Here is a 24,565-nt window from a genome sequence, read left to right on the forward strand (position 1 = left end):
TAAAAGACAGGTCCGACGGCGTAGAGCTGTAAAAAGAGAGGAGCATTTTGTTTCGGCAACCAAAATAAAAGAAGAGAAGAAGAATATTCCAGTGTTTTCTTTCTCTGCCAATGGAAATTCCTGCAGGGGAAGGCTCCTGGATCGCCCAGAGCCCCGGCATCTTCCCGAACACCACGCTATCCAGATGCTTTGCAATATTCTGTCGTCTCCACGCTTTGCCACGGCCAAACCGGCAAACAGGAACCAACGCTTTTCCCAGAAGAAAAAAACGGCTCTCGTTTCTCCTCGTATAGCCGCACACAACACCAGTGCATCACCACCCACCAGGGCCCTGCTTCAAGGTTCTGTAATTCTGTATAGCCCGGACCTGACCCACCAGGGCCCTGCTTCAAGGCTCTGTAATTCAACACCAGTGCATTGAAGACGCCGTCACCGCCCACATTCTACAGGAGTGAGCGAGTCTCAACTTCTCGCCAAGCGGCATGCTGCTACCCAACGCACGCACGGGAGAACACCCCAACAACAATACTAATAAAATATAATATTTAAACCAGATTGGATTCATCGGCGCGGCCACCACCGTCTCGTCCTACCAGTCACCAAACATTTCGTGAGCATGACACTGAACAAGTTTGCAAATATGTATAATGACGAAATGGGAGTAGCATTCTGAAGTCGCAAAAGAGTAACAAATATACAGTAATATGGCTGGAGATTGATTATCAGATTAGCAGTGCTGAAGTCTGGTAAACGCTACTATAGAGAGAAGACTAGTTGATAGAGATCTACAGGGGGCATTGCGGGGAACGCCCACGTCGTCGTGTGTTCTTCGTGTGCCATCACATTGGTTTGTTGATTTGATTTCTACTGCTACATGAACACGAAACGGAAATCTGACTAGGCGCTAGAAGAGAGATCAAACTACTGGGAGATTTGAGGGGAAATCAACGAAGAGTAATTCTAGGCTAAAACTGTCCTCCTGCCTCGCCCGTCCTACTCTTCACATCGACACCTGCACAGGGAAGAAGAAACGGTAACCTATGTACAGTTCGGCCGGCGCGCCATGGGCGGCGATGCCTCCTCCATCTTCACAGTATCATGGCGTCCACCGCGCCGGCCTCGTCGCCGCTCACGGCGGCCGGGCTCTCGGAGGGCACGGCGGCGTCCACGACGCAGCCGTCGCGGTGGCGGTCGCGGCAGAGCGCCTCGACGGCGAGGAGCCGGCGGCGGATGTCGGCCATGTCGCGCTCCATCAGGAAGAGCCGCGCGCGCAGGGTCAGGTTCTCCTCCTCCAGCCTCGCCGCGCGGGCCTCCTCGTCAGCGTCCTCGTCGTCTTCGTCGTCGGAGGTGGCCGCGGCCGGGAGCTGCACCATCTCGAAGCGGCTGAGGTCGTGGTCGAGGCGGCGCTCCACCTCGACGTGCTCCTCCACGTCGCTCTCGCCGGAGCCGGAGTCCACGCCCTCGCCCTCGGCGCCGGCGTCGGCCGCGGCCTGGGAGCGGAGGCGGATGAGGCCCTTCATGGACCCGTACCCGTCGACGCCCCACGCCTCCTTGGCCATCTCCACCAGCACCTCCCTCGCCGGCGACAGCCGCGGCGTCGGAAGCACCGCCGGCGTCACGGGGCACGGCGACACCAGCGAGGCCACGCCGCCCGCCCGCTTCGCCCTGATCAGGTACGACGTCGTGTTGCGCGGCGCCGCCGACCCGCCCCACCTCGCAGCTCCCGCCGGCGCCGCCTTGCGCTTCCACCCCTGGTGCTGCCGCTTCCTCGCCGGCCTCGCCGGCTTCCCGCCGGCGGCGAACCCCACCGGCGGCTGCTGCTGCTGCGCCAGCGCCGCCGCCCACACCTGATACGGCAGCGGCGGCGCCGGCATCAGAGGCCGCATCATCATCGTCTGGTCGTTCATGGACGACGGATTTGGGGCGAAACGGACCAGATCCGAAACCCTAACCCCAAACCAAATCAGTGCCAAAAAAAAACACGATTATCCCCCGAGAAGTGGGATCCAAACGTTTCGTTTCAATCTCCCTCGCCGATCCCGTTCGCCGCGTGTTTTAAGAGATTATATTTAACGAATTCGTTCGATCCAAATTTGGGGGGAGAAAGTGAAGGAAAGAGGTTGGGGGAGAATGAGACGGCGTAGCCAGGGTGGGCAGGGGTACGAGAGTATTTATGGGGAGGTGGGTAAGGGATGGACGGCTGGATCCGTGGATCCGGGGCAGCGACGGTCGAGATCGCACGGGAAGGGGGGGTGCTGGCGTGCGTGCGGTTGCGTGTCTCGGGCGGACAGCACGGGTTGTGCCACCGCGAGACGCCTCCGGTTTGGGCTTTGGTTGGGTCCACCTCTATGTGGGCACTTCAAAGGAAACCGCAAGATGTGTGCAGTTTATTTACTTCAAGTTGAGTTTATGCATTTGTCCTTCGGGTTGTCCATTGTGTATATTTGTGAGTCTAGGTTCGTCAATTCTTCGAATGATGATACTTGAAACTTGTTGGAAGTTGTCAGCTGGTTAGTTGTTTAATACTCGCTCCGTTCTAAAATAAGTGACGGAGTATTTATGGGGAGGTGTGAGTAGAAAAGACGTATAAATGCAACAATGTTTTTTTACGGTTTTCATTTTATGCCGACGTATAATAACACAGTCCAACTGTAAAATCATACATATAGTAAATAATATGTCTAGTCGGAAGGTCCATAAAATAAATAGTCTTTTATAGTAAATGCACTACATGACAACCGGCTGGCTATGGTATGATGCGCTAAATGTTAACCATGTATACACATGTAAGTCAAGTTATGTAAATCTGCAACCCGTCATGGTCAACAGTGCATTGACGACACCCCACGTCATAAGAGTTGAGTACACGTTAGTATGTCGCGAGAGTTGAACCACAAGCATTGGTGTAGCTTGGATGTGTTATGGAACTCACAACATACTTCTAGAACACATGAGGCGGAAGGAAGATTTAAAAGCCACAAAAGACATTGGATGATTCCTCTTTGCACTCCATCGAGCCTTAAGTTCCATCCTTCCACAAAGATGGTCGATAGCGTTGAGAAAGAGAAGGTTCGATAAACCGTTAGATCATTAAAAGACATAGACATGTTGGCACACGGGAAGTTGTGAGCGATGAACACACCTCTTATTTATTTTTGCAAGAGAAAAACATCTACATTGTTTGTATGTGCTAATTTAGGTAAGGGGTAAAATAAATTGTGACTATGACGATGATGTGGACGCTACCATACACCCCATACAAATGAGTTAGTTGTTCCTTAATAGCGGACTAGAATAACAAAGACATGAGAAATTAAATATGTGAATCTTATTAAACATCCACCGAATGCGATAATTAGTGTGTGATGGGAGTATTCAAGTTACTCTTAAGCTCGAACAACTTTATTAGATAACGGCAACATCGTTCACCATTACATGTACCGTTATACTAGAAACTCTGCAGAGTCATCGTCTCATTTAGTGCCTGGTTTTGTATCAAGCTAATCAGGTGCCACACTATTTGCGCCACATGGGCAATGAGCATAAGAAATCTTGTCAAAATTGGCCATGACTCAACATTCGTTGGCTATTACAGCATCCAAAACTCTAATTTTCCGGTTAGCCGGTGGATAGAGGCGTGCGCTCGAGATGTGTTTCTCATAGGTAACTTTTTTTGTGAAGGGAACCTTGTGCTTGGTTATTTAGGAAGAGACCCTCAGGACTATGTGAATCAAAATATTTTCCAAGGTGAAGTTAAGTTTACTGCTTGTCGATTGCCTCGACTTTTTTTGATAAGCTAATCTATATCAATATATTAAATTGGAGTTTGTGGTAATGGTACGGACGTCGCGGTAGGTCTTTTCATCAAAATTAAGAGAGATATGTCACTCCTGCACGAGAAAAAAAACGTTTCGCTCAGCTGTTGTCAATCCCTGCAAAAAGAAGGCCTCCCGCATCCGAGCCGTCCGCGGCACCCCCACGGCAGCGTCTCTCCCAGTCGCTCTGACGAGCTTCCCGTGGCACCGCGCCGACGACGTCCCCGGCTCCCTGCAACGCGACATGTCCATCCCTCCCCACGCGGCGGCGCGAACAAACTCCCCGCGGCACAACGCCGGCGACTTTCCTCAGTTTCCTGCAACGCAACATCCCTATCGATCCCTCCCCACGCAACGGCGCGGGCGAGCTTCCCGGTCCCCGCGGCACAGCGCCGGTGACTTCTCTACATCGGGGCATCCCCATCCCACCCCTTCCCACTGCGGCGGCGCCCCCTCCTGCGGCCCTCCTTCCGGTGCCCCTTCCGTTACGCACCAGTCCGCCTCCTCCAGTCTCGCGTCCCGAGCACGACGAGCGGGCTGTTGCTAGCTAGCCTGTCAAAAAATACCAATGCGTCTCAAAACCAAACGTTACTAGAAGAAGAGTCAGCGGTGACGACGGCGTCCATGGAAAGAGCAGCAGTCTGCGGCAGCGACCACTGCAGGAGGCGGCGGCGCCGTGGGCCACAGCAGGAGGCGGCGGCGGGTCTGCGGGAAAGGAGGTGGCGGCAGTGGAGTCCACTGGAGGAGGAGGAACCAGCGGCTAGCGGGAGTCATGGAGTTTCAGGTAAGTCACATGTATGTATGGGGAAATTGGGTAACAGGGAGAATACGGGAGGAAGAACGCCAGAACGGTGTGCTGAACTGAACCAATTGAAAAGTAAAAATCTATACCAATATATTAAATTAGAGTTGGTGGTGATGGTACGGGCGTCGCGGTACGTCACGTCACCGAAATTACGTCCAATATGCCACCTAATACCCAGGTCCTGAAGCCGTCCGTCTTCGTCCATCCTCAGCGCAAGCCCCCTCCTCTCGATCTCCCGCACGACACGAGTGCAAGCTCTAGTCCTCCTCAGTCCCTACACGAAACGGATCTCCCGCACTAGAAAAATTATTCCGTAGCAACGCACGGACACTCTGCCAGTAATTTACAAATATGTGTTTTTGGAGCAGTTTATAAAAAGAAAACTAATTGGGATCCTTATATAATTATGATCCGGATTTTTAAAACATAGGAGATCAAATCTAACTCAAACATTACTCTCTCTTTTTTCCGGAAAACTCAAACTTTACTTACAACGTTTCATTTACAACGTTAGGGTTAAGAATAATCACTTCCAGTAAACAAAGGTACGGAGCGTGACAACAGAGGTTGTCTCTGTTTAGAACGCGTGAGCTGCCTAAGACCTGGATTTTTAGGACTTTGACGAGGAAGAAGAGAATTGAAGGAAACTCCAGCAAGAACACGATTGATCATTGATCCCGTTCGCCGCCTCGCCGGTGACTACAAGAAAATAAGAAAAAGAATCCCACTCGAGGGCCGCTCCTGCGTCGTAGCGTCGTAGCAGCCTGCTCCAGCACACATCACAGAAGGCAACACCAGCAGCTTCCACGCGTCTGCAGCCTGTTTCCCCCGTCTGGTGTCGTGTCTCGCGAAACGACGGACCCAGCCGTCAGTCGGGCTCCCGGCTTGCGCGGCCCAGGAGACAGGAGCCCGTTCGACCTGTCTGAAGCCAAGTCCACGACTAATTAAAGGCCCAGGAAGTAAAGCTGGGCTAGACAGCCTCCTGGCCCAGGAGTCCTGTGTGGCCTCTGCTCTACGAAGCCCGGGTCAGAATCCACACAAAAAACCCGCAACCCAACTCAACCGCCGCACGGCACAGAACATCGCTGTCCCTACGATCTCTATGCCCGGGCAGAATCCTCGCGCTCTCAGCGCCCTGTAGCTTTCCGTGCAGGATTTTCCGTGTAGGGTGGGTCGGTCTGTCAGTTTGTCTATCGTAATGACGATAAGTCTTGGGTACGTGTCGCCGTGTCCTCACGAACGCGGCGGTTCGAGGACTACGTGTGGCAGTGTGGGCTTCCTGGGTTTTCTTCCACCTACTCTTTCTTCCTGCGTTTTCTTTCTTCCGTCCTTTCTTTCGGTAGGCGGCGGCGTCTTCCGGTTCCTCACTGCCCCGGCGGCTGCTGCCCCTGTTCTGGCCGTCCTTCGTGTGCACAGCTGCCCTCGCTGGTCTTCTCCCCCGATTTGATGGTGCGTGTTGCAGGTTATTTACGCTTTTCTCCTCGCGGTGTGTGTTTTGATTTGCATCATGTGCTCTTTCATTGGGGCGGTGGCCTGGCTTGACGCTCGCCGTGCTTCCGGACCGGCCGGAGTTTGCCGGATCCCTGATTGCCCCCTCCATGGGGCTCTTTTCTGTCTTTTCTTCTGGATGGAGTTTGGCATGCGTGCCTCTGATCTAATTGATCTGATTCAAATCGTCTTGGTGGGGGCTGTCGTTCTGGTGTGCTATGTTGGGCACCGTTTATTCTCCCGCTACATTAATGCTTGCTGTTCTTTGGACGCACCTCAGTGGTCATGGATTCAGTCGCTTCTTCGAGCGCCATTGTGCGGCTCTGTCCTATGCGAGGCGTTGATCTTTTGGATTTGGAGGGCTGCACCAAATGGTTAATACTGTGGTGAATATTGTTGCATCTAAATTTTAAAAAATAGTTTTGTAGGGCTAAACCAGATGGTTGATTCGTGTGGCGTTCAAGTTCATCTGCGAGTGTGAAATGATCGAGGTGCATGCCCACACAAAGTCCATAGTGCAGGTATTTCAGTTAATCTTTTTGTGTGGTAAATTACTTTTGCTCTGATGAATTCAAGAATTCAAGGCAGTGCTGATTGTCCTGGAGTTTGCCAAACTAAGGAGAGGTCAGTTAAATTATCATTTGGCATAGGTATCTGGGCTGAGAAGAGTAAGACACTGTTGTCTGAAGTGAATTTCCCATCTTCAGAATGTTCTCATTAGTATGCTGATAAAGGACTCGACATAGCATACTTAATGTCGAGCTTTATTTCATCAGATGTGTAGCTAAGAAAATAGAAAATCTTGAATTGGTTTTCCATTTATCTTTGACTGATGATGCCTGTGAAATTTCTTTGTTAATGTACTCTCTTTTGTAGAATGGTGTTGTACTCCTTTTGATGCAAAGCTCTTGAGCACTTCTGTTAATACAAAACCACAAGGATTTCAGTTTTTATTTCTATGGATAGAGTCATAGAGAGGTTCTTCATTGGTGTATGCAAGAACCTGGTGCACTCTTTTACATTCAGTTGTAAATCAGTACTGAAAACTGATAGCCGTCTAAACTAATCTCCTGGATGACAGATGTGGACATTATGTGTTGTGGTTTCTAACTTATCACAAAAGATATATGACATAATGTTGTATTGTATAAAATACTGCTTTGAACTTCTAAAAAATTATGTGGACAAGTACTTGGATAGAAAAAGGTAATTATGAGTGTTAATATATTTTCTTAAAGTTTAGAGATATGGTTGTTTAGTATGCATTGAAGCGAGTTCATTGGTTGGTTTGTTCCCTTTTGCTCGGTCATCAATCGTCGGAAAACATCGTGTATGTGCATTTTAGTCCAACGAAATATTTTTAGTCATGCATTTTATCATATGCATATATGGTAGCATATTGGAGTAACAACACGTTCTAATAATTTTCTTCATTGCATAATATAACGAGCACAAGCTACATAAAGTTAACCGGAATGGGCTAGCATACATATTTTTCGGTTGCAGATTACTCGATTCTAGACTGGGAAATGTGATTAAAACCCAGTTTCTTCCCTACCTGTTCACTGCAAACTGCAGTGTAGTTTCTGTTTTAAATTTATGGGTAGAGCAAGGTTCAAGATGTTGCACTTTATGTCATGGAGCTGTTATACTATGTATAACCCACCTAGCATTTTGTGCATTCATTTTAACCAATCTCAATTTCTTGGGATTTAATCGGCTAGCCACTTTGTCCATAGTTATATCCACACGTGTTAATATATTTGCAATTTCAGGATCATGTTTAGCACATGGCTAGATGCAAAGTTACATTGATCGGTGTTGCTGCAAGGTACATTGTCCTTGCACCTGAGACATTTGTTTAGCTAATGCGTATGTGCTTCTGCATAGGATTGGGATCTGCTCTAGGATATTGTTATTTTGGTTATTTTAATTAGGAATTTAGGATACATGCAGATGACCACTTTTTAATAAGGAATAGTCCAATCCATGCCATAACTTGTTGGGTTCTCATGCAAATAGAAGAAAAGAAAAAAAAATCTCAAACACAAAATGTTTTCTGATGGTATCTAATTAAAGATGCCATGACAAAAGTGGTGTTATGAATACAACCCTTCTATCACGAAAGGAAGAAGAATAAACTTGAACAGTAAGAGAGAGATATTTTACAGAAGTTCAGTTCTTTTTTGCAGGTTCCCAAGTTGGTAAATGTTGATCTCGCTGATGTGCAAACCATCATGCAAAATGCAGGATAATATTTGATCGGGACGAGAACTGCTACAGGTATAGCATTTGTAATAACTAATATGGTGTTTAATGTATTTTCAAATTTATATGACGGTTGTACATATCCAACTCCATTCTATGCAAACTGAAATCTTAGTTCTATCCCATTCAATGAGAAGCCTTCAGTACGTGATGCAGCTGGGATCAAACATTGTCAGATGGAATATTATAAAAAAGGGCAATTCACAAGGTTGGCGTTCTAAAACAGTTCTGCCTCTTAGAATGGCTAATAGCTCGTTCTTAGGTAAGGCATTGTTGGTGCTTGCCAATTTTGTGGCCATAATTCAATGTAAGATCTCCATCCATGAGTTAGTTCACATGTAACTCATCTTCCATGCTATTCTCGGATTTCTTGTCAGGGAAAGCTATGACATGGCAATGCGAAAGAAAATCTTCACGGTGTAGTCTATTTTCCAATAGAAATGCTCATTTCATCTCTACAATCATTTGAAAGTTGCATATTGTGTGGACATTCAAAAGAATTTACTCTGGTGAATACCTTGATCCTTTGTTAGTCATAAAGGGCCTCAAGCCCCTTGAGAAGGAGCATGATTCATCACAGAAGCATACTACAGCTGCAAGTGTAATTAAAGCTTCTTTATGTCTTAAGTTGATTTTATTTTAGACTTCTATAGGGTGATATCTTTTTTAGGTGCAAGAGCTGAGAACTCTATAGAAGCTGGATTTCATTATGTATATTTGTCAAGCTATACATATGATGCTTAAAAACATGTTTCTACTGTGTTCGTAATACAAAGTGTAATTGCTAAAATATGAAGGCACACAAAATGCTTTCGGTCGTGCCATGATGTGCTCTTATATTTATCACCTACATTTTAATAGGATGGGTATGTACTCTTTCCGTCCCATATTAAGTTCTCCGTTCCATATAAAGTGATTCAAATTGATCCAAATATAAACGTAACTATGTTTATAAAATATTTAGATACATTTAATAGGAAGTTACATGTTACGGAGTTGCATGCCATCACGGAATGACCGCGGTCTGACAACACCAAGCAAAACATCGGAAAGAAATACAACCTCATTTACATGGAACTGTCAACGGCGCGGCGAAGTGCGCCTCTCCTTCTAGTTCGCTCCACGCCTCACGTAGTCGGGGTGCGGGGGGCGACGGGAGAAGCGAATCCCGTCGAGGAAATCGATCGCGGCTTCCTTACGAGCGAGGTTCCGATGGCGGGGGAGGCGAGGCCGGACGCGCAGCTGTTCCAGCTCCTTTCCGACCTTCTGCAAGAGGTACGTTCTCCTCCCGCCGTCCCGATCTCTGCCGATTCCCCCCCCGCCGATTGGGGGTCTTCCAGTTTACTCGATCCAGAGCGCGATTCGTTAGAAGATTCTCGTTTCCTGTGACTGGATCGGAGGCGCGCATCCATTTTTTTTGGCTGATACAGTTAGGTCCGGTCCCTCGGGCGTTGATGTGCTCTCGGTAGGTAAATTCAAGCTAGTCGTGGCTGTGGGGAGAGACAGGATAGGAGACCTCATCGATGCCTCTGCAAGTGCATTGCTTCAGCACCTTAGCGAGGTAGCAGGTAGCATGGGTCAATTGTTCAGAAAGTGAGCGTGGCCCTGCCTCTGGTAGTTGCCGAAGCTGTTTTCCTTGCTGGTGTCGTGCAATTTTGTTGCCTCGGTAGGTTTTTTGAGGCACAGTTGGATACTTGAATGAGCACGGTTTCACGCCATTTATCGGTTTACTGTTGAGGGCAAGCCGGATTTTCGTCAAGTGATCGGCAATTGTGTTGGTCGGGTGGAGCGTTTTTCACCAGCATAAACACATTTTGTAACATTATGTAGCAATTAGCAAGACAGAATAGGAACCATCAGAATCTTCCTTTGCTGTCTCTCTTGGTTTCATCAGAGACCAGATAAAACAAGGCAAGTTTTGTGTACCTTCTGTACAAAACAGTACAATGATGATTTGGTGTGACCGAGTGAGTTTTACCTTGGTACTCCCATCCATCTACTGCTCTGTCCCTAGTAAATTGGCATACATGTATTGCTTTGTTACTATTTACATTCAATAACTTGTAATTTGTATATCAGTTCATTGATATGATCTCTGGCAACGTGGACCCTCTATCACACGAATACTGTTAGCTTAGTCTTATACCTCAGTTTCTTGAGGATATTTCTTACTTCTGACTATTCTCCCTCCTATTTTTCTATGTTTGTGCACCAGTACATTATTTGCCTTCCAGTGTTGGGATTGTGATAAACTATGAGGTAATCTATTTTTGTTCCAATAAAATGTAGGTGGAGTCAATGAGCAATCAGGAAGAGGTAGAATTGAGAGCCAAGATTGAAGCACTAGGCCTAGAAGTCACTAAGGTTCCGGAGCAGGCACCTAAGCAACTTGATGAGGTATAAGTGCAATTCTCATATCTAATTGTCCCCATTTCTATGAATCTATGCTTTATTGTCTCATTGGCTTTCGCCCAACTCTCTCTTCAGTTAGAGATAGCTGCAGAGTTGGACAGACTGTCGGCTAGGCTCGAGAATGTTGACAAGATGATATCTTCTGCAATGACATCTGATCCAGAGGTGAAATCACTCCTGAGCAGCACCGCTGATATCTGGATGCCTGTCATCACTGCATCTGCCGATGAAAGGCGAGGCTTTGCGGGAACAAGCAGCGAAAGTGGCGGCCAGGATGAGCAAGAGAAATCCAACTAATAATACTTTGAGATCTCTAATACTTTGTAGCTTGGTCTGAACAGTTGTATACTTCTTTGTATCAGTCTTCTAATACATGTTCCTTTGCACGGGTATCTCCATTGCTGCTATGTATTTAAGTTATCTTTGGGCAAATCAGAAAATAAACACACATGTTGTTCATGTACTAATCAGTGAGACGTTCGAGATGATAAAATCCTGTCAAACATTGTGTTAGACTTCCAGAATCACCCTTAGCTTACTCTAGTTATTTTCCTCCCTTCAGTTCGGAAGCTGCACCTGCACTACAACTTTTGTTCATGTTTATTCTTGGGATGCGTAGAGGTTGCAAAGCATATGGAGGTTAACCATAGACGATGCTGCTGGTTGATACATGATCACCAATACTCCAGGTTAGGCACAGTTGCAGGCTTGCAGCACACCACATTTTTAATTATCTGGAACTGCCTATGGCGAGCGATTCATTCGGTACAAGAAGTGTGCTCAAGAACAGTGCTTTTTATTTTTATTTAATAGCTTGCCAGGTTTGCCAAGTGGTTGCTCAAGAACAGTTGTTTCCGTATATGATTTCACGGTAATAAGCTTGAGGGCATTATTATCCAGAAAAGGCCCGAGAGCATTATCCAGAATGAGGTTGAGAGCATTATCCTCTAAAATCCGTGCTATCCATCTAGTAATCCGTTGGCTTGGCGCCAAGCTAGCCAACGATCACGAGCTCAAGCTGGTCGTCTCCTCTCCTCCGCCACCCGCTTCAGCCTCCGAATCCCTCCAAAGCTGTCGCCACTCGCCAGCCCTGCCATGGCGGCGCCCTCCCGCCACACACTTCACTGTCTCCTCCTATCCTGTCTCTCGAACTACACTACCCTGCGTGTTCTCCTCAATTCGCCACGGCCACGGCTTGTCCTCTCCACGAGCTGAGCTAGCCAACTAGCTGCCGGCGCCCGGCGAGGTGATCGATCGAGGTCGACCGACGATGGCGAACGACGGCAAGTCCGGCGAGCAGATCCTCCAGGAGCTCGACGCGCTCAGCCACACCATGTACCAGGCGCACGGCAACCGCCGCCACGCCTCGCTCGCCCTCCCCCGAGGCGCCGCGGACGATGCTATCCAGCCCGAGGCGCCGCGCCCGCGCTCCCGCCGCCTGTCCATGACTTCGCCATTCCGGTCTCGGAGCAAGCTCAGCAAGAAAGACGAGGACGACGACGACGACGGCGACGACCTGCGTGCCGCGCCGTCCAAGAGCCAGAGCTTCGCCGCGGTGGGGCCCCCGGGCGCCATTGGAGGCGAGAGCAACAAGAAGAAGGGGATATGGGGCTGGAAGCCGATGCGCGCGCTGTCGCACATCGGCATGACCCGCCTCAGCATCCTCTTCTCCGTGGAGGTGGCGGCGGCGCAGGGCCTCCCGTCGTCCATGGACGGGCTCCGCCTCGCCGTGGCCGTGCGCAAGAAGGAGTCCCGCGACGGCGCCGTGCAGACCATGCCGTCCCGCGTGCACCAGGGCGCCGCCGACTTCGAGGAGACGCTCTTCCTCCGCTGCCACGTCTACTGCAGCAGCGCCGGCTCGGGCAAGCCGAAACCGAAGGCGGCGGCTGCGAGGTTCGAGCCCCGGCCGTTCCTCCTCTCCGTGGTCGCCGTCGACGCGCCCGAGCTCGACCTCGGCCGGAGCGCCGTGGACCTGAGCCTCCTCGTGAAGGAGTCCACGGAGAAGAGCCAGCAAGGGGAGCGCATCCGGCAGTGGGACATGGCGTTCCCGCTCGCCGGCAAGGCCAAGGGCGGGGAGCTCGTCGTCAAGCTCGCGTTCCAGGTCATGGAGGACGGCGGCGTCGGGCTGTACAGCCAGCCTGCGGATACCAAGACCGGCTCGTCGTCGTCGTCGTTGTTTGCGCGGAAGCAGAGCAAGAATTCGTTCAGCATCACGAGCCCCAAGGTGACGCGGTCGGAGACGTCGCTGACGCCGGCGAAGGGGAGCTCGCAGTCCCCGGACTTGAGGGGCATGGATGACTTCAAGCTCGATGATTCCAGTCCAATCGTGCCCGATGTCATTGCCAAGAAGGAGCCGCAGCGAGAGCCGGAGCCGGAGGAGAAAGCTGATGACTCGGAGTTCCCAGAGTTCGACGTCGTGGACAAGGGCATAGAAGGGGAAGAAGAGAAGGCCGAAGCCAAAGAAGAAGCCGGCGGCAAGGAAGAAGCCAAGGAAGCGGCGGCGGAGGAGGGTGAGAGTAATCCACCGGCGGCCGGCGACGAGGTGGTCAAGGAAGTCGTGCACGACAGCGCGAGCATGTGGCGCATCAACGAGCTGGAGGCGATCACCAACCAGATCAAGGCGCTCGAGTCGATGATGCTCGGCGACGACGTGCCGGAGGAGGCCGACAAGGCAGAGGAGGACGAGGCGGCGGCTGGGCTGGACGCGGACGAGGAGGAGGTCACCAGAGAGTTTCTACAGCTGCTGGAGCAAGGAGGGGACGACAAGGCGGCCAAGTCGTCATCGGCCGCTCCTCAGGTGTCGTCGCTCAAGTCCGGCGCAAAGCCGGGCGCCGCTGCTGAAGAGTCCTGCTACGTCTCCGACCTGGGCAAGGGGCTCGGCCCCGTCGTGCAGACGCGGGACGGCGGCTACCTGGCGGCGACGAACCCTTTCGACATCCCGGTGGCGAGGAAGGAGCTCCCCAAGCTCGCCATGCTGCTGTCCATGCCCTTCATCCTCCGCCCTGGCCAGAAGCTCCCCGGCGGCGGCGCCGAGGTGTTCCAGCGGCTGTGCGCCGGGGGGATGGACGCCCTGTGCGCGAAGCTTGGCGCGCTAACCGCCGCCGCCGCGGCAGACGAGGTGGTGATCGGCAAGACAGCGGAGCAGATCGCCTTCGAGGGCATGGCGTCGGCGATCATCAGCGCGCGGAGCAACAAGGAGCACGGCGCGACGGCGAGCGCGAGCTCCAGCGCCGCGCAGTCCGTGTCGCTGCTCCGGACGATGTCGTCGGCCATGAGCGAGGGGCGGAGGGAGCGGATCGCCACGGGCATCTGGAACGCCAGGGAGGCGCCGATGGCTGTGGACGAGATCCTGGCCTTCTCGCTGCAGAAGATCGAGGCCATGGCGATCGAGGCTCTCAAGGTGCAGGCCGGCATGGCCGACGAGCAGGCCCCCTTCGAGGTGTCCCCTGGCGACGACGTCGCCGGCCGGCACCCGCTGGACACCGCCGTGCCGCCGGAGGAATGGGCGACCGCGTGCGCCGGCGCGGATGCCGTGACCATGCTGGTGGTGGCGCAGCTGAGGGACCCCTTGCGCCGGTACGAGGCGGTCGGCGCGCCGTCCGTCGTGGTCATCCAGGCCGGGCGTGCCGGCGCCGGCGCGGATGACGACGACGAGCCGAGGTTCAAGGTGTCGAACGTGCACGTCGGGGGACTGCGGCTGAAGTCGGCAGACCGGCGTAATGTGTGGGATGGCGAGCGGCAGCGGCTCACGGCCACGCACTGGCTCGTTGCCTATGGGCTCGGCAAGGCCGGCAAGAAGGTGCGGTCGACGGCGGCGAAGGCCGCGCACGACGTGCTGTGGAGCATGTCGTCGAGGGTGGTCGCCGACATGTGGCTCAAGCCGATGCGCAACCCGGACGTGAAGATCCCGGCCAAGTAGTAGCTGCCGGTGAGCTTCTCTGCTCTGTCTCGAATTATTTGTTTGATACCTGCACTGTGATTTGTAATACTGTCACAGTTGCGAGTATTAACAAATCACAGTGCAGGAATCGAATTACAGTGCAGGATTCCTTCTCTCTGTCTCGACGGAGGCAGTAGGAAAAATAGAATTGTCAAGGCACCGAATACATGTTCTCCTCTACATTTTGTTCCATTTTGTCCGTTGAGAATACTGTAAGTATTTCTGTGAACAAAAATATTGCAAGTGTTTATGTACTAGATGAAGGAAATGGCCAATGGGAGTGTTCTTGCAGTGGTGAGTTCAAAGAGTTTGAAAGGCACTGTAGATGGCTAATTGTAAGAGGATCCGATCATTTCATTATATAAGAAAAAGAACAGCAACATCACACAGAAATTTAGGATTCGAGTATTCATCCTTGACAAGATTATTTACAATGGACGAACATGTGTATACATGAGACGAATACATTTTCCTCACACCAATCTTCAAGAGAGCTACTACAGAGCATCCTGGACACACCACCAAGCTACAACACATGTACCTAAGGTGTGCTGAAGTTTATGGTTGTTTAAGATGCGTCTAAAACATATAAATCCTACATAAGCAATTGCCGAAATCTCGTGAGTGATTTATATGGTTCAGTTAGTTGTTCCCCAAAAGTACATCTCACTCTTCCCATAATTAGTCAGAACTGTACTTCTCAGTGTGATAACCAAAACTGCATCTATAAACTTTTGTAGAAACGGTGATTTATGTGTTAGCTTCTTCAAGTTCACGAGGAAGCCCTCCACTGGGAGGCCTGAAATAAACATATCGACAGTCATCACAATACTATCCACAAGAAATCTATCCGGAAATCACAACTGGAAACCAGTGCGTAGATAAGGGCTATCAACAACAATTGTAAACCATCCTAATTGAACAAATAGACCAGGAAATTTTTGAGTCATTAAGCTGCATACTTACAATCCAGTCAATATCTTGATACTATCATAGAAAAACCATTGCATGGTTACGACAGGACCTACAAGGGTGATCCGAATGGGTAGGCTTCTTGTGAACAAACCACGAAGTCCAATGCTTTTAACAGCCTGAAAGGGGATGACATGTGATCATTAGATCAATGGGATGTTGAGACTTGAAATTAACGAATTTGTAGGCTGGAAAGTAGTCATATCATTACATGTATAATATTTTTAGCCTTTTTGTTGTACAGAGAGGAGACGATGTTATCAGCAGGATTTGAAACGACGGTACCAACAGCGCCAGAGATATATCCAGCCAAACAAGTAGCACCAAGCTGCTGTGCTGTCGAACAATCCTCTTTCTTCTTTTGAATGACTTTTTGATATAGGAAACCCACAGTATGCTCAAACGTTGAGAACATTAGCATAGAAACTGTATGAAGAGAAAGTGAGGGATAAGATACACCTGGACATGTAACAACAACCAAGCCTTTTGTCCCAAGCAAGTTGGGATAGGCAAGATCTTACATTTTGAAACTAAAAGATGCATTAAATACACTGGTTAATGTGGGAAAAGGGTTCAAATATAGCATAAAGAGAACTTTCCATATATTGGAAGCAAAAACTGCCTGTGGTGCTGTGGGTGCTACTTTAAGAGTTCCTAGTTCACCGAGTACAAAACATGATCCCCACAAGACAAATGGTCGATGATACAGGTATAAATGTGCAGCATGTACTTGCCTCTCAAACTTAATTCCTGGAGTCCCTTTTTTTTTGTTCAAGCAGCAAGTGCCTTTTAATTCACAGGGAAAGCAAGCGAGATTCACCTCATTCTTATAATCCATAGTTGAAACCATTTTTAAAGAACATGCCTATATACAACCAGGTCTATCTTCTATGTGCAAAAGACCAAAAGTAATATTACATTCATATCACTATCTCATAAATTACTTTAATTAATCTGGTCCGATTTTGCAAAGAGATAATATGTGAAACAGAATTATTACATGGAAGATTCCGTCCCCAAAGGGGTAAAAGTCCTCTATAAAATCTGCAATAAACAAGAATTATACTTTCCTTAGAGGTTTGAAACTCAGGAAGAATATGTGTCATCTGCCAAAGCATATAAATAGTGCATCTAATGAACCTAAGAATATGAAGAAAGCTTACCCAGACAAGCCTTCAGCGGCATACACCCTTGGAAAGCCATCAACCAAACCTTTTGCAAACATGGGTTGTGTCTGCACACGGACTTTCACGGATTCAAAAGGGCAGAGGGCAACATCAGCTATGATCTGCGCAGAGGCACTGCTAAGAAAGAAAATTGTGCTCCTATTGCTGTCCACTAGCACATCAGAATACTGCTTCTTAAAGTACTCATAGAGGCCAAATTTGCAGCCACCCTGAGCACCATAGCCGAAAAGTTTTCCTCCCCATCCTCTCCAAAGTGATGAAACACCCTCTTCTTTTACAAGAACACTAAGTCCCGAAAATATAGTGTTATACTTCATGGGATTCACCTGACCAAAAAAGATGAAGGACTGACATTATAAAACTGAAGACACTAGTATGATTATTTCTGAATTTGTGATGATATGTTCAGGCGTGAAAGTGGCAGAGTCAAGGGCCATTTCTTCAATTCTAGCTAAAGTACATTTGTTGATGTCCAGTCCCAACATGATCCTTCTGTTTCTATTTGTTCTGTTCTATCATTATCGAGCACTCGGTACTACAGGCAATACATCACTACAGGAACAATTTCAGCTAGGGACTCAAAAGTTCCCAAGTTTATGTGACCTATATAGCCTGTTACTCTGAAGGTCACACAGATCATTCCCACAGGCAAAATCCCAAGTTTCCCAGGCAAGCACAACATCAACTATACAGTAATTAATTCGAGCGAGCATCACTTCATTTCCATCTCTCGCCAGCTAGAATCCAAGTTACCAAATCAGTACCAGCATTCCCCCGCGAGGTTACGAGCAATCTCACCAGGCGGTCGCGCGTGTATATGTACCTGCATGTTGACCTTGAGGACGTCGAGCGGGGTGATGGCGAGGTGGGTGGTGCCGGCCGCCAGCATCCCGCCGCCGGCGCACAGCGCGTAGTACTCCGGCGAGAACAGCCGCATCCCTCCGGCGCCACCTCGCCCGCTCCGCCTCGGCGCCTCCGCCCCCGACGTTCCGCCGCCTCCGCGCGACCCCATTTTTGCGGCGGCTTTGCGAGAGACGAGACGAATCGGACGGGGCGCGCGGGTGGGGAAGAAGAGGCAAAGCAGGGAATGGGATTCTCCTTCCCGGCGCAGGTTGGCGTTGGGGTTCCGGTTTCCTTGGAGACTGGACCGGAAGCGGGCCACGTGGTCAGGCCGCGGGCCGTGCTTCCTTTCGCCGTGTGACTTTGTGGAGTGGCTGACTTGGCAAGACGAGGACCTTAAACCCTAGCAGGGTGGCCCACGTGTCAGCGAAGGCGATAAGGGGACACCGCTGAGGAAGTTTCCGTGGGCTGCATGATGGGCTACAGTTGCGTCCAGCTGCATGATGGGCTCTATGGAGGGCATCCCAGATGTTCGTGGCATCTCGACAACCACAGCCCACAAATGACCACTTGGTTTAACTTAGGACAGAGCTACAACGTTTTATTTGGAAAAGAGGAAAGTATTACGTAAGTTGACATTTTCAGTGTGATGTCATTGGGACGACAGTAGCTACCACGTTTCTTCACAGTGCTATCTGAGCATTTGCCCTGCATTTTTTCTTTCTTTTTTGAGCTTAAAGTGACTTCATTGATACTACTCCGTAGTAGTAGTAGTACTTTTTTTTTAAGAAAGACGTCAGAATTGAGAAGAAAAGTGCTCAGCACATTCCTCGTGCCAGAGTTTTCTAGTGTGAAGTGTGCACCATGCTTTTTTTTGCCAAAATTTAGCAATGCCAGAGTTTGGTATATACTCCATAGATCGCACGCACAAACACCTAGCCCCCATCCGTACAACGCGTCCGTGCAGGCGTACACATCACGGCCTAACTAATACCGGGAAAATATCTCGTCCCCAGCGCCAACTCTTGCCGGCCACGACGCGACGCGATTGAGCACGACCGGCGCGCCGGCGCCACGATCGACCGCTCCACTTGACCACCAAATGCACTTTCCTTCCCACTTTTGCAAGTACGTAGTACGTGGTGCGTACCAAAGCGACATGCGCACGACGATCCATCGATCGATGCTCTACGTACGTGCGTGCGCTTTTGTGTCACACGCACGCACGATAATTAACACAGAAGCCAATTAAGCTGGTCTACATGTATTCACATAGGAAAATGTTTACAGACACAAATAATGGATATCTGAGTGAGTGATGCACCACTGCACACTGTACAGTTGCATTGTACTAGGAGTCGCGACCCAGCAGCCCAGGACTCACGTGTATATGTATGTACATGTGCTGGTTAATTCCTCTGCAACGAGAACAAACCAAGAAAGGTCAAAGCCGCTGGACGTCCCGACGCACGCGGGCCGGTCGTTCGTCTACGGTGCCGACGACCGGCAACGGCCCGCGCCGGCAGCCGAGCCCGAGCCCGAGCCCGAGGCTTGCGCCTCTACGTCGGCGCCGGCGCCAGCACAGCCCGTGGAGACGACTAGCGTGCGGCGGCAGGAGGGGCAGGTGGAGCTAGACACGAGCCAGGCGTCGACGCAGGCCGCGTGGAACCCGTGGCCGCACGCCGGGAGCACGCGCACCGTGTCCCCGCGCGCGAACTCGGCGAGGCAGATGGCGCACTCGGGCCGCTCCTCCTCGTCACCTCCCTCCTGCTCCGGCCGCGCCCACGACACGGTCGGCATCGAGTCCAGCGCCTTCCGCTTGATCCCCTTGCACGCCGCCGCCGCCGCCAGGTCCGCGTCCGCGTCCACGGAGAAGGCCGACGGGTTGCACAGCCGGGAGCACCGCGCCACGAAGGCCAGCCCGACCACGCACAGCAGGAAGCAGAGCACCGCCGCCAGGATCAGGAACGTGTCCGTGTGCACGCCGCCGGCCGAAGGCGGCGCCGCCGCCGCCGCCTCCAGGTGCTCGACGGATTGCAAGAGATGCCGCATTCTCCTCTATCGCCCGGGACAGGTGAACGGAATGGTCTAGACCGAGCAGCGTGCGCGCCGGTTATAGAGAGAGATAGATGGGGCCAGTTTAGGTCAGTGTTTCGTAGTGGGAATTGTGGTGAGGAGGAGGCAGGAGTCAGGTGCTGGTCGCTGCATTTTTATAGTGTCAGGGGCCGCCATGGTAGTACTGCCAGTACCAGTAGTAGGCTAGGGATATGCATAATTAATTAAGCTTTCGTAAGTGCACTGTCACTTTCGAAACTGTGGAATTTCCTGTGGCATGTTTTTATTGCTTCCATCTCTCTGGCTAGAGTAGCTTTTCTTTTCTTCCCTGCCCTTTAATTTGCTACAACTGGGTACATGTCACTTTCTAAATTAGGTGCGACCGATCCCGATTAGTCGGCTCCGCTTAACCTCCGCTCGAGATCGATGCAGTGCGTGCAGCTGCGATACTTCCAGCTCGCCAGTATAGTGTCACGCCGGAACGGAAGTGAAGTGAAATGAGTTGAGCATTGCTTTCTTGAGCGAGAAAAAGAGGGGCACATGATTCCCCGATCAAAAGCTAGAGACAAAGGGATTCATCAAGGGAGAGGAGAAAATTGAAGTAAAGCAGTCGCACGCAGGGTAAAGCGTGAGACTGACTGGACCCCATGTGTAGGGCGACGCGCCACGTCAGGTGCACGTCAAAGCAACAAAGATCCGGATTGGATAACATAGGCGCCGCCGACCCCCGCACGCGCCAACCTCCGAGAAGAACGTTGTGCCATGCCAATGTACCGTGACTTGGGACCGATCCCTAAGCACACTTGTAGTACTGCATAGTACTCCCATACTCCCTGGAACGTGCTTCCATGAAAAGAAAACTCGCAAAAAAGAAGAAAAGAACAACAAGAGAACAAACCCGTCTTGATTCAATGCATCGTGACCGTGGTTTCTTCAGGTCATGAGAAAAGGCGAATAACGATTCCGGGACGGAAAGCAGTACTGGCGTACGGGAAAGCGTGCAAATTGCGCAGCAACACGTGCTCCGTCGTGGCCTAAACCGGTCACTCAGGAACACGCCCCGGGCCCGGTCCCCGGCCAAGTGGGTACGAAAGCACCTTCTTCTTCCTCGTTTGCGCCACGCGAACGCGGGACGCCCCATGGATCGATCGACCATTCGACCCGGGCAGCTCGAATCGGGACGCCCGCAACTTGCGCGGACCCCTTTGGCCTTTGCCCTTTGGCTTGGGATCACGTTTCTTTTTGTCCACTTGTTATCTAAATCTATGATCTATCTACCTACATCTATCTTGATGCCAATCATGGTGGTTAGGAGGGAGATAGAAAGGGCAAAGCGTCGCGCAAAGAAGACCGACGGGGATAAAGATGGATAAACCCATACTAGGTGTAAAGCGCCTGCTGATCACCACCCAGGGCGCAGGATAAGATTTTGTACATTAAACCCTACCATGGTCAACACCCGGCTGATTGGCTATTCTGCTAGATCGTCTGCTGACTGGCTGGAGATCCCCACCTCCACCGGGAAAAGCCTCTTCTTTTTACCCGGCTGAGAGGAATGGCCAAAGTAAAAAGGGAAAGTACCGCAGGTACGTAGCGCCAAGGGTCAGATCATGGATCATTTGATCGGGTAAAGGGCAAAAGTTGGGGCCGCGTCCGTTGGATTGCTTCTTTTTTTTTAGGGAAGTCCGTTGGATTGCTTTGCTCCCCTCCCTGAGCTGCCTCCCTCGGTGGGGACGACTTCCGGACTGGTGGGCCAAGAAAGGCTCTTGTGACGGCCCAGTTTGCAAAGACCTGTGGCCGCTACCCTGTTGGACCGGGGAGACAAATCGGTGCCATCCCCATGGGCTATTTCGGAAGTGGCCTCTTTTGCACCACTAAATTTCGCTTGCCTTTGGTGCAGCCAGCCTACCAAGCTTATTTTCTCCTAAAAAAACAATCTTATTTTCCCCTCTCTCTCTCTCTATAAAAAAAACAAGCTTATTTTTCAGAGAAGCCTATTTTTCACTTCTCAACTTATCAAAAAGTACGCATAGAGTGACTTCATTTTCTTTTGTACGGAGTATATTTTTCATCACTCAATTGTCGAAACGGATAACAATGATCTCTCAACCCATGCAAAGTGGTATTGGCGCGGACATGTCATTGTTTTGGTCTGGAAATAACACATTGACTTAGGTTTTCTTTAAATTTTTGATGAAAATATATTGACTTGCGTGCTAAAAATGATGCCAACTTGGCGGACTCACGGAGCAATTTTGGCGGACTCACAGGATGAGGGATCGCTAGTATCCGGTTTCTACAATTAAGAGATAAGAAAAGGTTGAGAGACAATTTGCATATTTTTAGACAAGTTGAATGATGAAAATCATACTTTCTATAATCTTTATGCCGAGCGAGTGCGTTGTACTTTCACTTGCAGGTGTCTCCCGCGCTCTGAATAGGATAAATAATAGGTACTATATATTTAGCGATTTTTGTTACACAATGAGTGTGTATTTGAGTAGGGCACACATCTATCAATGTGTAATAAATAAATCGAACAATATTAGCCCATTACATTGCATGACAATATTAGGGGATAAGAAACCAAGACTTAGATGGGCACATAGCGTCAACCCAACCAGTCAATAACTTTTGCCTTCACCTAATTCCTGGTTGTGGTGGGATTTCTTGGACACTTGTGCCAAATTTGTCCTTTAAAACACATATACGACTCACTTTGTGCAGTACTTTATTTCTATTTTTTTTACGAAAAGGACGCTGGTAGACTTAGGTGGACCTTTGACTCACCGAACACGGCTGTTACTGATTAAAGTGTACGGTGAAAGACCTCCCTAGATATAGAGGATGGAATCGTGGAAGAATAATGGCTATTTCTCTGTTGACAAGGAAAGTCCTATATTAATAAGTTTAAAGTCATGCCAAGTTTTATGAAACGGAAGGAACGCTAGTGTCGACAAAATTTGATTCGGCTAAAGTTTGAAAAGTACTTCTTGGTTTTTCTGCTGCTGCGCAGGACTCGAGCAGGAGAAGCAGAGCCACTGAGGCGAACCACAGACGACGCCGTCCGGCTTGCAAGTTGCATCCCGCTTCCCCTCTCGGGCTGGGCAGGCCAGTACCCAGTAGTCAACATGGAGCACCGACGAGTAACCAGGAGCGACCTGAACCCGCACGCGCAACGCATGCATCGCAAGGCCGGGACGGCGTGCTAAGTGCATGTGTATCCAGCCGTACGATGTCATGGCTGACTCAGTCCGAGAGTGACGCCGCCACGCAGGTCCATCCAAAAATAAGCAGCCAGTTGCCCCATGCCGAATTGAACTGTCGGCTGCGCGCCGCCGACGGCTCAACGCGCCCGGCCCGGGCGTGACTGCGAAACGCGAGCTGGGCCGGGCCCGGGGGCTGGAAAGATTAGCACGTGCTTTTCCGTTCCCGTATCTCTGGCACGACTGCCCACCGCGCGCCAGGATCACCCGAGCGACGGGACGTAAAAGTGACTGCTAACTGCTACCTCCCTCCCAGTAGGAGCACGTACAATGCAGGACCACGTACAATGCAAGGTGTTAAGACAGTTGTTTACGAAAATAAATCAAACACTTTTTTAAACACCAGTGCTTATTTGTATAGAAGAGGTGCCAAGTTAGGCATCTGTTTAGTCTAAATAAGCATCAGTGCTTAACAAAAATCGGTTAATTTTTCTAAGCACCCACCTAGGCATCTTGCTAGAACATGTAGGTGCCACGGTTAGCTGCTTTGTCGGTCCATCATTTCGACAGAATTGACCCAAAACACAACGAAATTTGAAAAATGAACTCCTGAACTGACCCTTCGGTGTAGCGCCCCCATACCAGGCGTTACCTACACTATAACGCCCTGCGGCCGGGCGTTACACTGTGCCAGCGTGGCATCCCTGTCCAGCGTGGCGACGCCGGGGACCCACGGCAAGCCACTATAGCGCCTCGTCCACGGGCGCTATAATGGTAGTTTAGCGCCTCGTCACCAGGCGCTATACCCCTCTGCCCTAAAGCGGCCGAACCGCTCGGGCCAGAGGCGGAAACACAGAAGGGTTCACGCACAGCCGTTGGAACACAGCGGCGGCGGCGGTTCCCTTCGAAATCTCTCCCCCGATTCGTCCCAATCTCCGTGGAATCCGTCCGGATTGGCTCCCCCCAGGTATTCTCCTCCGATCCCCTCTGTTTCCTCCGCATTTTGTCCCAGGAATTTCTCTACATTGAGGGTTCTAGGGTTAGGATCCCCTCTGTGTTGCCACCAAGTAATTTTCCACATGATACACATTTACATGGCTAAACTTGGTCTTATTGGTACAAAGCTCCCGTTCTTTGCTACCAATTGATACATCAGTGGAAGATGCAACATGCATTCGTGTCACAAAATTTCAACGGCACACATTAACAAGATATGCAAAAAATTTGATTGAATTTCCTATGTTTTTACTGTGGACAGTAGCTAGAGATTTTTGAATTAGTAAATATTTTTCTGATTTGTGAAAAGTAGGCTGAAATACTTGACTAGTATCTAAACTTTAGCTCGAGCCCAATTTTCAGGTACAAATGTCTAACTTTCAACGCCCATGATACTTGAAAATTAAAAGCGTTTAAGCATTGCACTGTCTTGTTCCCCTTGTACATGCAAGATAGGACCTCCTGTCACACACACATATATGTATACAAAAATCTAGTAATTGAGCAAGGACTGAACTGCACATGCACCTCCTGTCACACACACATATATGTATTTGTCAGTGTTCTTCAAGTAGAACGGA

General features: G+C 50.0%; 5 protein-coding genes across 6 annotated transcripts; 2 read left to right on the top strand and 3 right to left on the bottom strand.

The window, feature by feature from the left end:
- Nucleotides 1–645: 645 nt before the first annotated feature.
- On the bottom strand, nt 646–2,137 carry LOC100829839. Its single transcript, XM_003576764.4, has one exon. It carries the CDS (start codon nt 1,905–1,907, stop codon nt 1,089–1,091), a length of 819 nt encoding a protein of 272 aa, XP_003576812.1. The 5' UTR covers nt 1,908–2,137; the 3' UTR covers nt 646–1,088.
- A 7,287-nt stretch (nt 2,138–9,424) lies between these two features.
- LOC100832502 lies at nt 9,425–11,303 on the top strand. Its single transcript, XM_003578561.3, has 3 exons — nt 9,425–9,651; nt 10,666–10,773; nt 10,864–11,303. The coding sequence occupies exons 1-3, from the start codon at nt 9,448–9,450 to the stop codon at nt 11,083–11,085; spliced, it is 534 nt and encodes a 177-aa protein (XP_003578609.1). The 5' UTR covers nt 9,425–9,447; the 3' UTR covers nt 11,086–11,303.
- Nucleotides 11,304–11,718: 415 nt separating this feature from the next.
- LOC100830146 (protein PLASTID MOVEMENT IMPAIRED 1) lies at nt 11,719–16,249 on the top strand. 2 transcript variants are annotated; one of them, XM_010240179.3, is made up of 2 exons: nt 11,719–14,716; nt 15,945–16,249. In XM_010240179.3, exon 1 carries the CDS (start codon nt 12,059–12,061, stop codon nt 14,705–14,707), a length of 2,649 nt encoding a protein of 882 aa, XP_010238481.1. In that variant the 5' UTR covers nt 11,719–12,058; the 3' UTR covers nt 14,708–14,716; nt 15,945–16,249. The 2 variants fall into 2 exon arrangements, with proteins under 2 accessions (XP_010238481.1, XP_003576813.1); XM_003576765.4 differs by lacking the exon at nt 15,945–16,249 and adding an exon at nt 14,814–14,985 and having other exon boundaries at nt 11,720–14,716.
- Nucleotides 15,111–18,073, bottom strand: LOC100832814 (mitochondrial phosphate carrier protein 1, mitochondrial). The gene is made up of 6 exons (XM_003578562.4): nt 17,711–18,073; nt 16,864–17,213; nt 16,701–16,744; nt 15,912–16,126; nt 15,695–15,819; nt 15,111–15,527 (listed from the first exon to the last, which is right to left on the bottom strand). Exons 1-6 carry the CDS (start codon nt 17,897–17,899, stop codon nt 15,479–15,481), a joined length of 972 nt encoding a protein of 323 aa, XP_003578610.1. The 5' UTR covers nt 17,900–18,073; the 3' UTR covers nt 15,111–15,478.
- Nucleotides 18,074–18,959: 886 nt separating this feature from the next.
- LOC100830458 (RING-H2 finger protein ATL8) lies at nt 18,960–19,937 on the bottom strand. Its single transcript, XM_003576766.4, has one exon. It carries the CDS (start codon nt 19,777–19,779, stop codon nt 19,216–19,218), a length of 564 nt encoding a protein of 187 aa, XP_003576814.1. The 5' UTR covers nt 19,780–19,937; the 3' UTR covers nt 18,960–19,215.
- Nucleotides 19,938–24,565: the final 4,628 nt, after the last annotated feature.

Source organism: Brachypodium distachyon, chromosome 4 (assembly GCF_000005505.3).
Source record: "Brachypodium distachyon strain Bd21 chromosome 4, Brachypodium_distachyon_v3.0, whole genome shotgun sequence".
Taxonomy (NCBI): Eukaryota; Viridiplantae; Streptophyta; class Magnoliopsida; order Poales; family Poaceae; genus Brachypodium; species Brachypodium distachyon.

What these genes read in the sequence shown, in the direction of transcription:
- LOC100832502 (XM_003578561.3), top strand. Translation starts at nt 9,448, where the DNA reads ATGGAACTGTCAACGGCGCGGCGAAGTGCGCCTCTCCTTCTAGTTCGC. An exon ending in TTTCCGACCTTCTGCAAGAG is followed by an intron (nt 9,652 to 10,665) that starts GTACGTTCTCCT and finishes AATAAAATGTAG; the next exon opens with GTGGAGTCAATGAGCAATCA. An exon ending in CACCTAAGCAACTTGATGAG is followed by an intron (nt 10,774 to 10,863) that starts GTATAAGTGCAA and finishes CTCTCTCTTCAG; the next exon opens with TTAGAGATAGCTGCAGAGTT.
- LOC100832814 (XM_003578562.4), bottom strand. Translation starts at nt 17,899, where the DNA reads ATGGGGTCGCGCGGAGGCGGCGGAACGTCGGGGGCGGAGGCGCCGAGG. An exon ending in TTGGGGACGGAATCTTCCAT is followed by an intron (nt 16,127 to 16,700) that starts GTAATAATTCTG and finishes CTCTTCATACAG; the next exon opens with TTTCTATGCTAATGTTCTCA. An exon ending in ATCAAGATATTGACTGGATT is followed by an intron (nt 15,528 to 15,694) that starts GTAAGTATGCAG and finishes TGTTTATTTCAG; the next exon opens with GCCTCCCAGTGGAGGGCTTC.
- LOC100829839 (XM_003576764.4), bottom strand. Translation starts at nt 1,907, where the DNA reads ATGAACGACCAGACGATGATGATGCGGCCTCTGATGCCGGCGCCGCCG.
- LOC100830458 (XM_003576766.4), bottom strand. Translation starts at nt 19,779, where the DNA reads ATGCGGCATCTCTTGCAATCCGTCGAGCACCTGGAGGCGGCGGCGGCG.
- LOC100830146 (XM_010240179.3), top strand. Translation starts at nt 12,059, where the DNA reads ATGGCGAACGACGGCAAGTCCGGCGAGCAGATCCTCCAGGAGCTCGAC.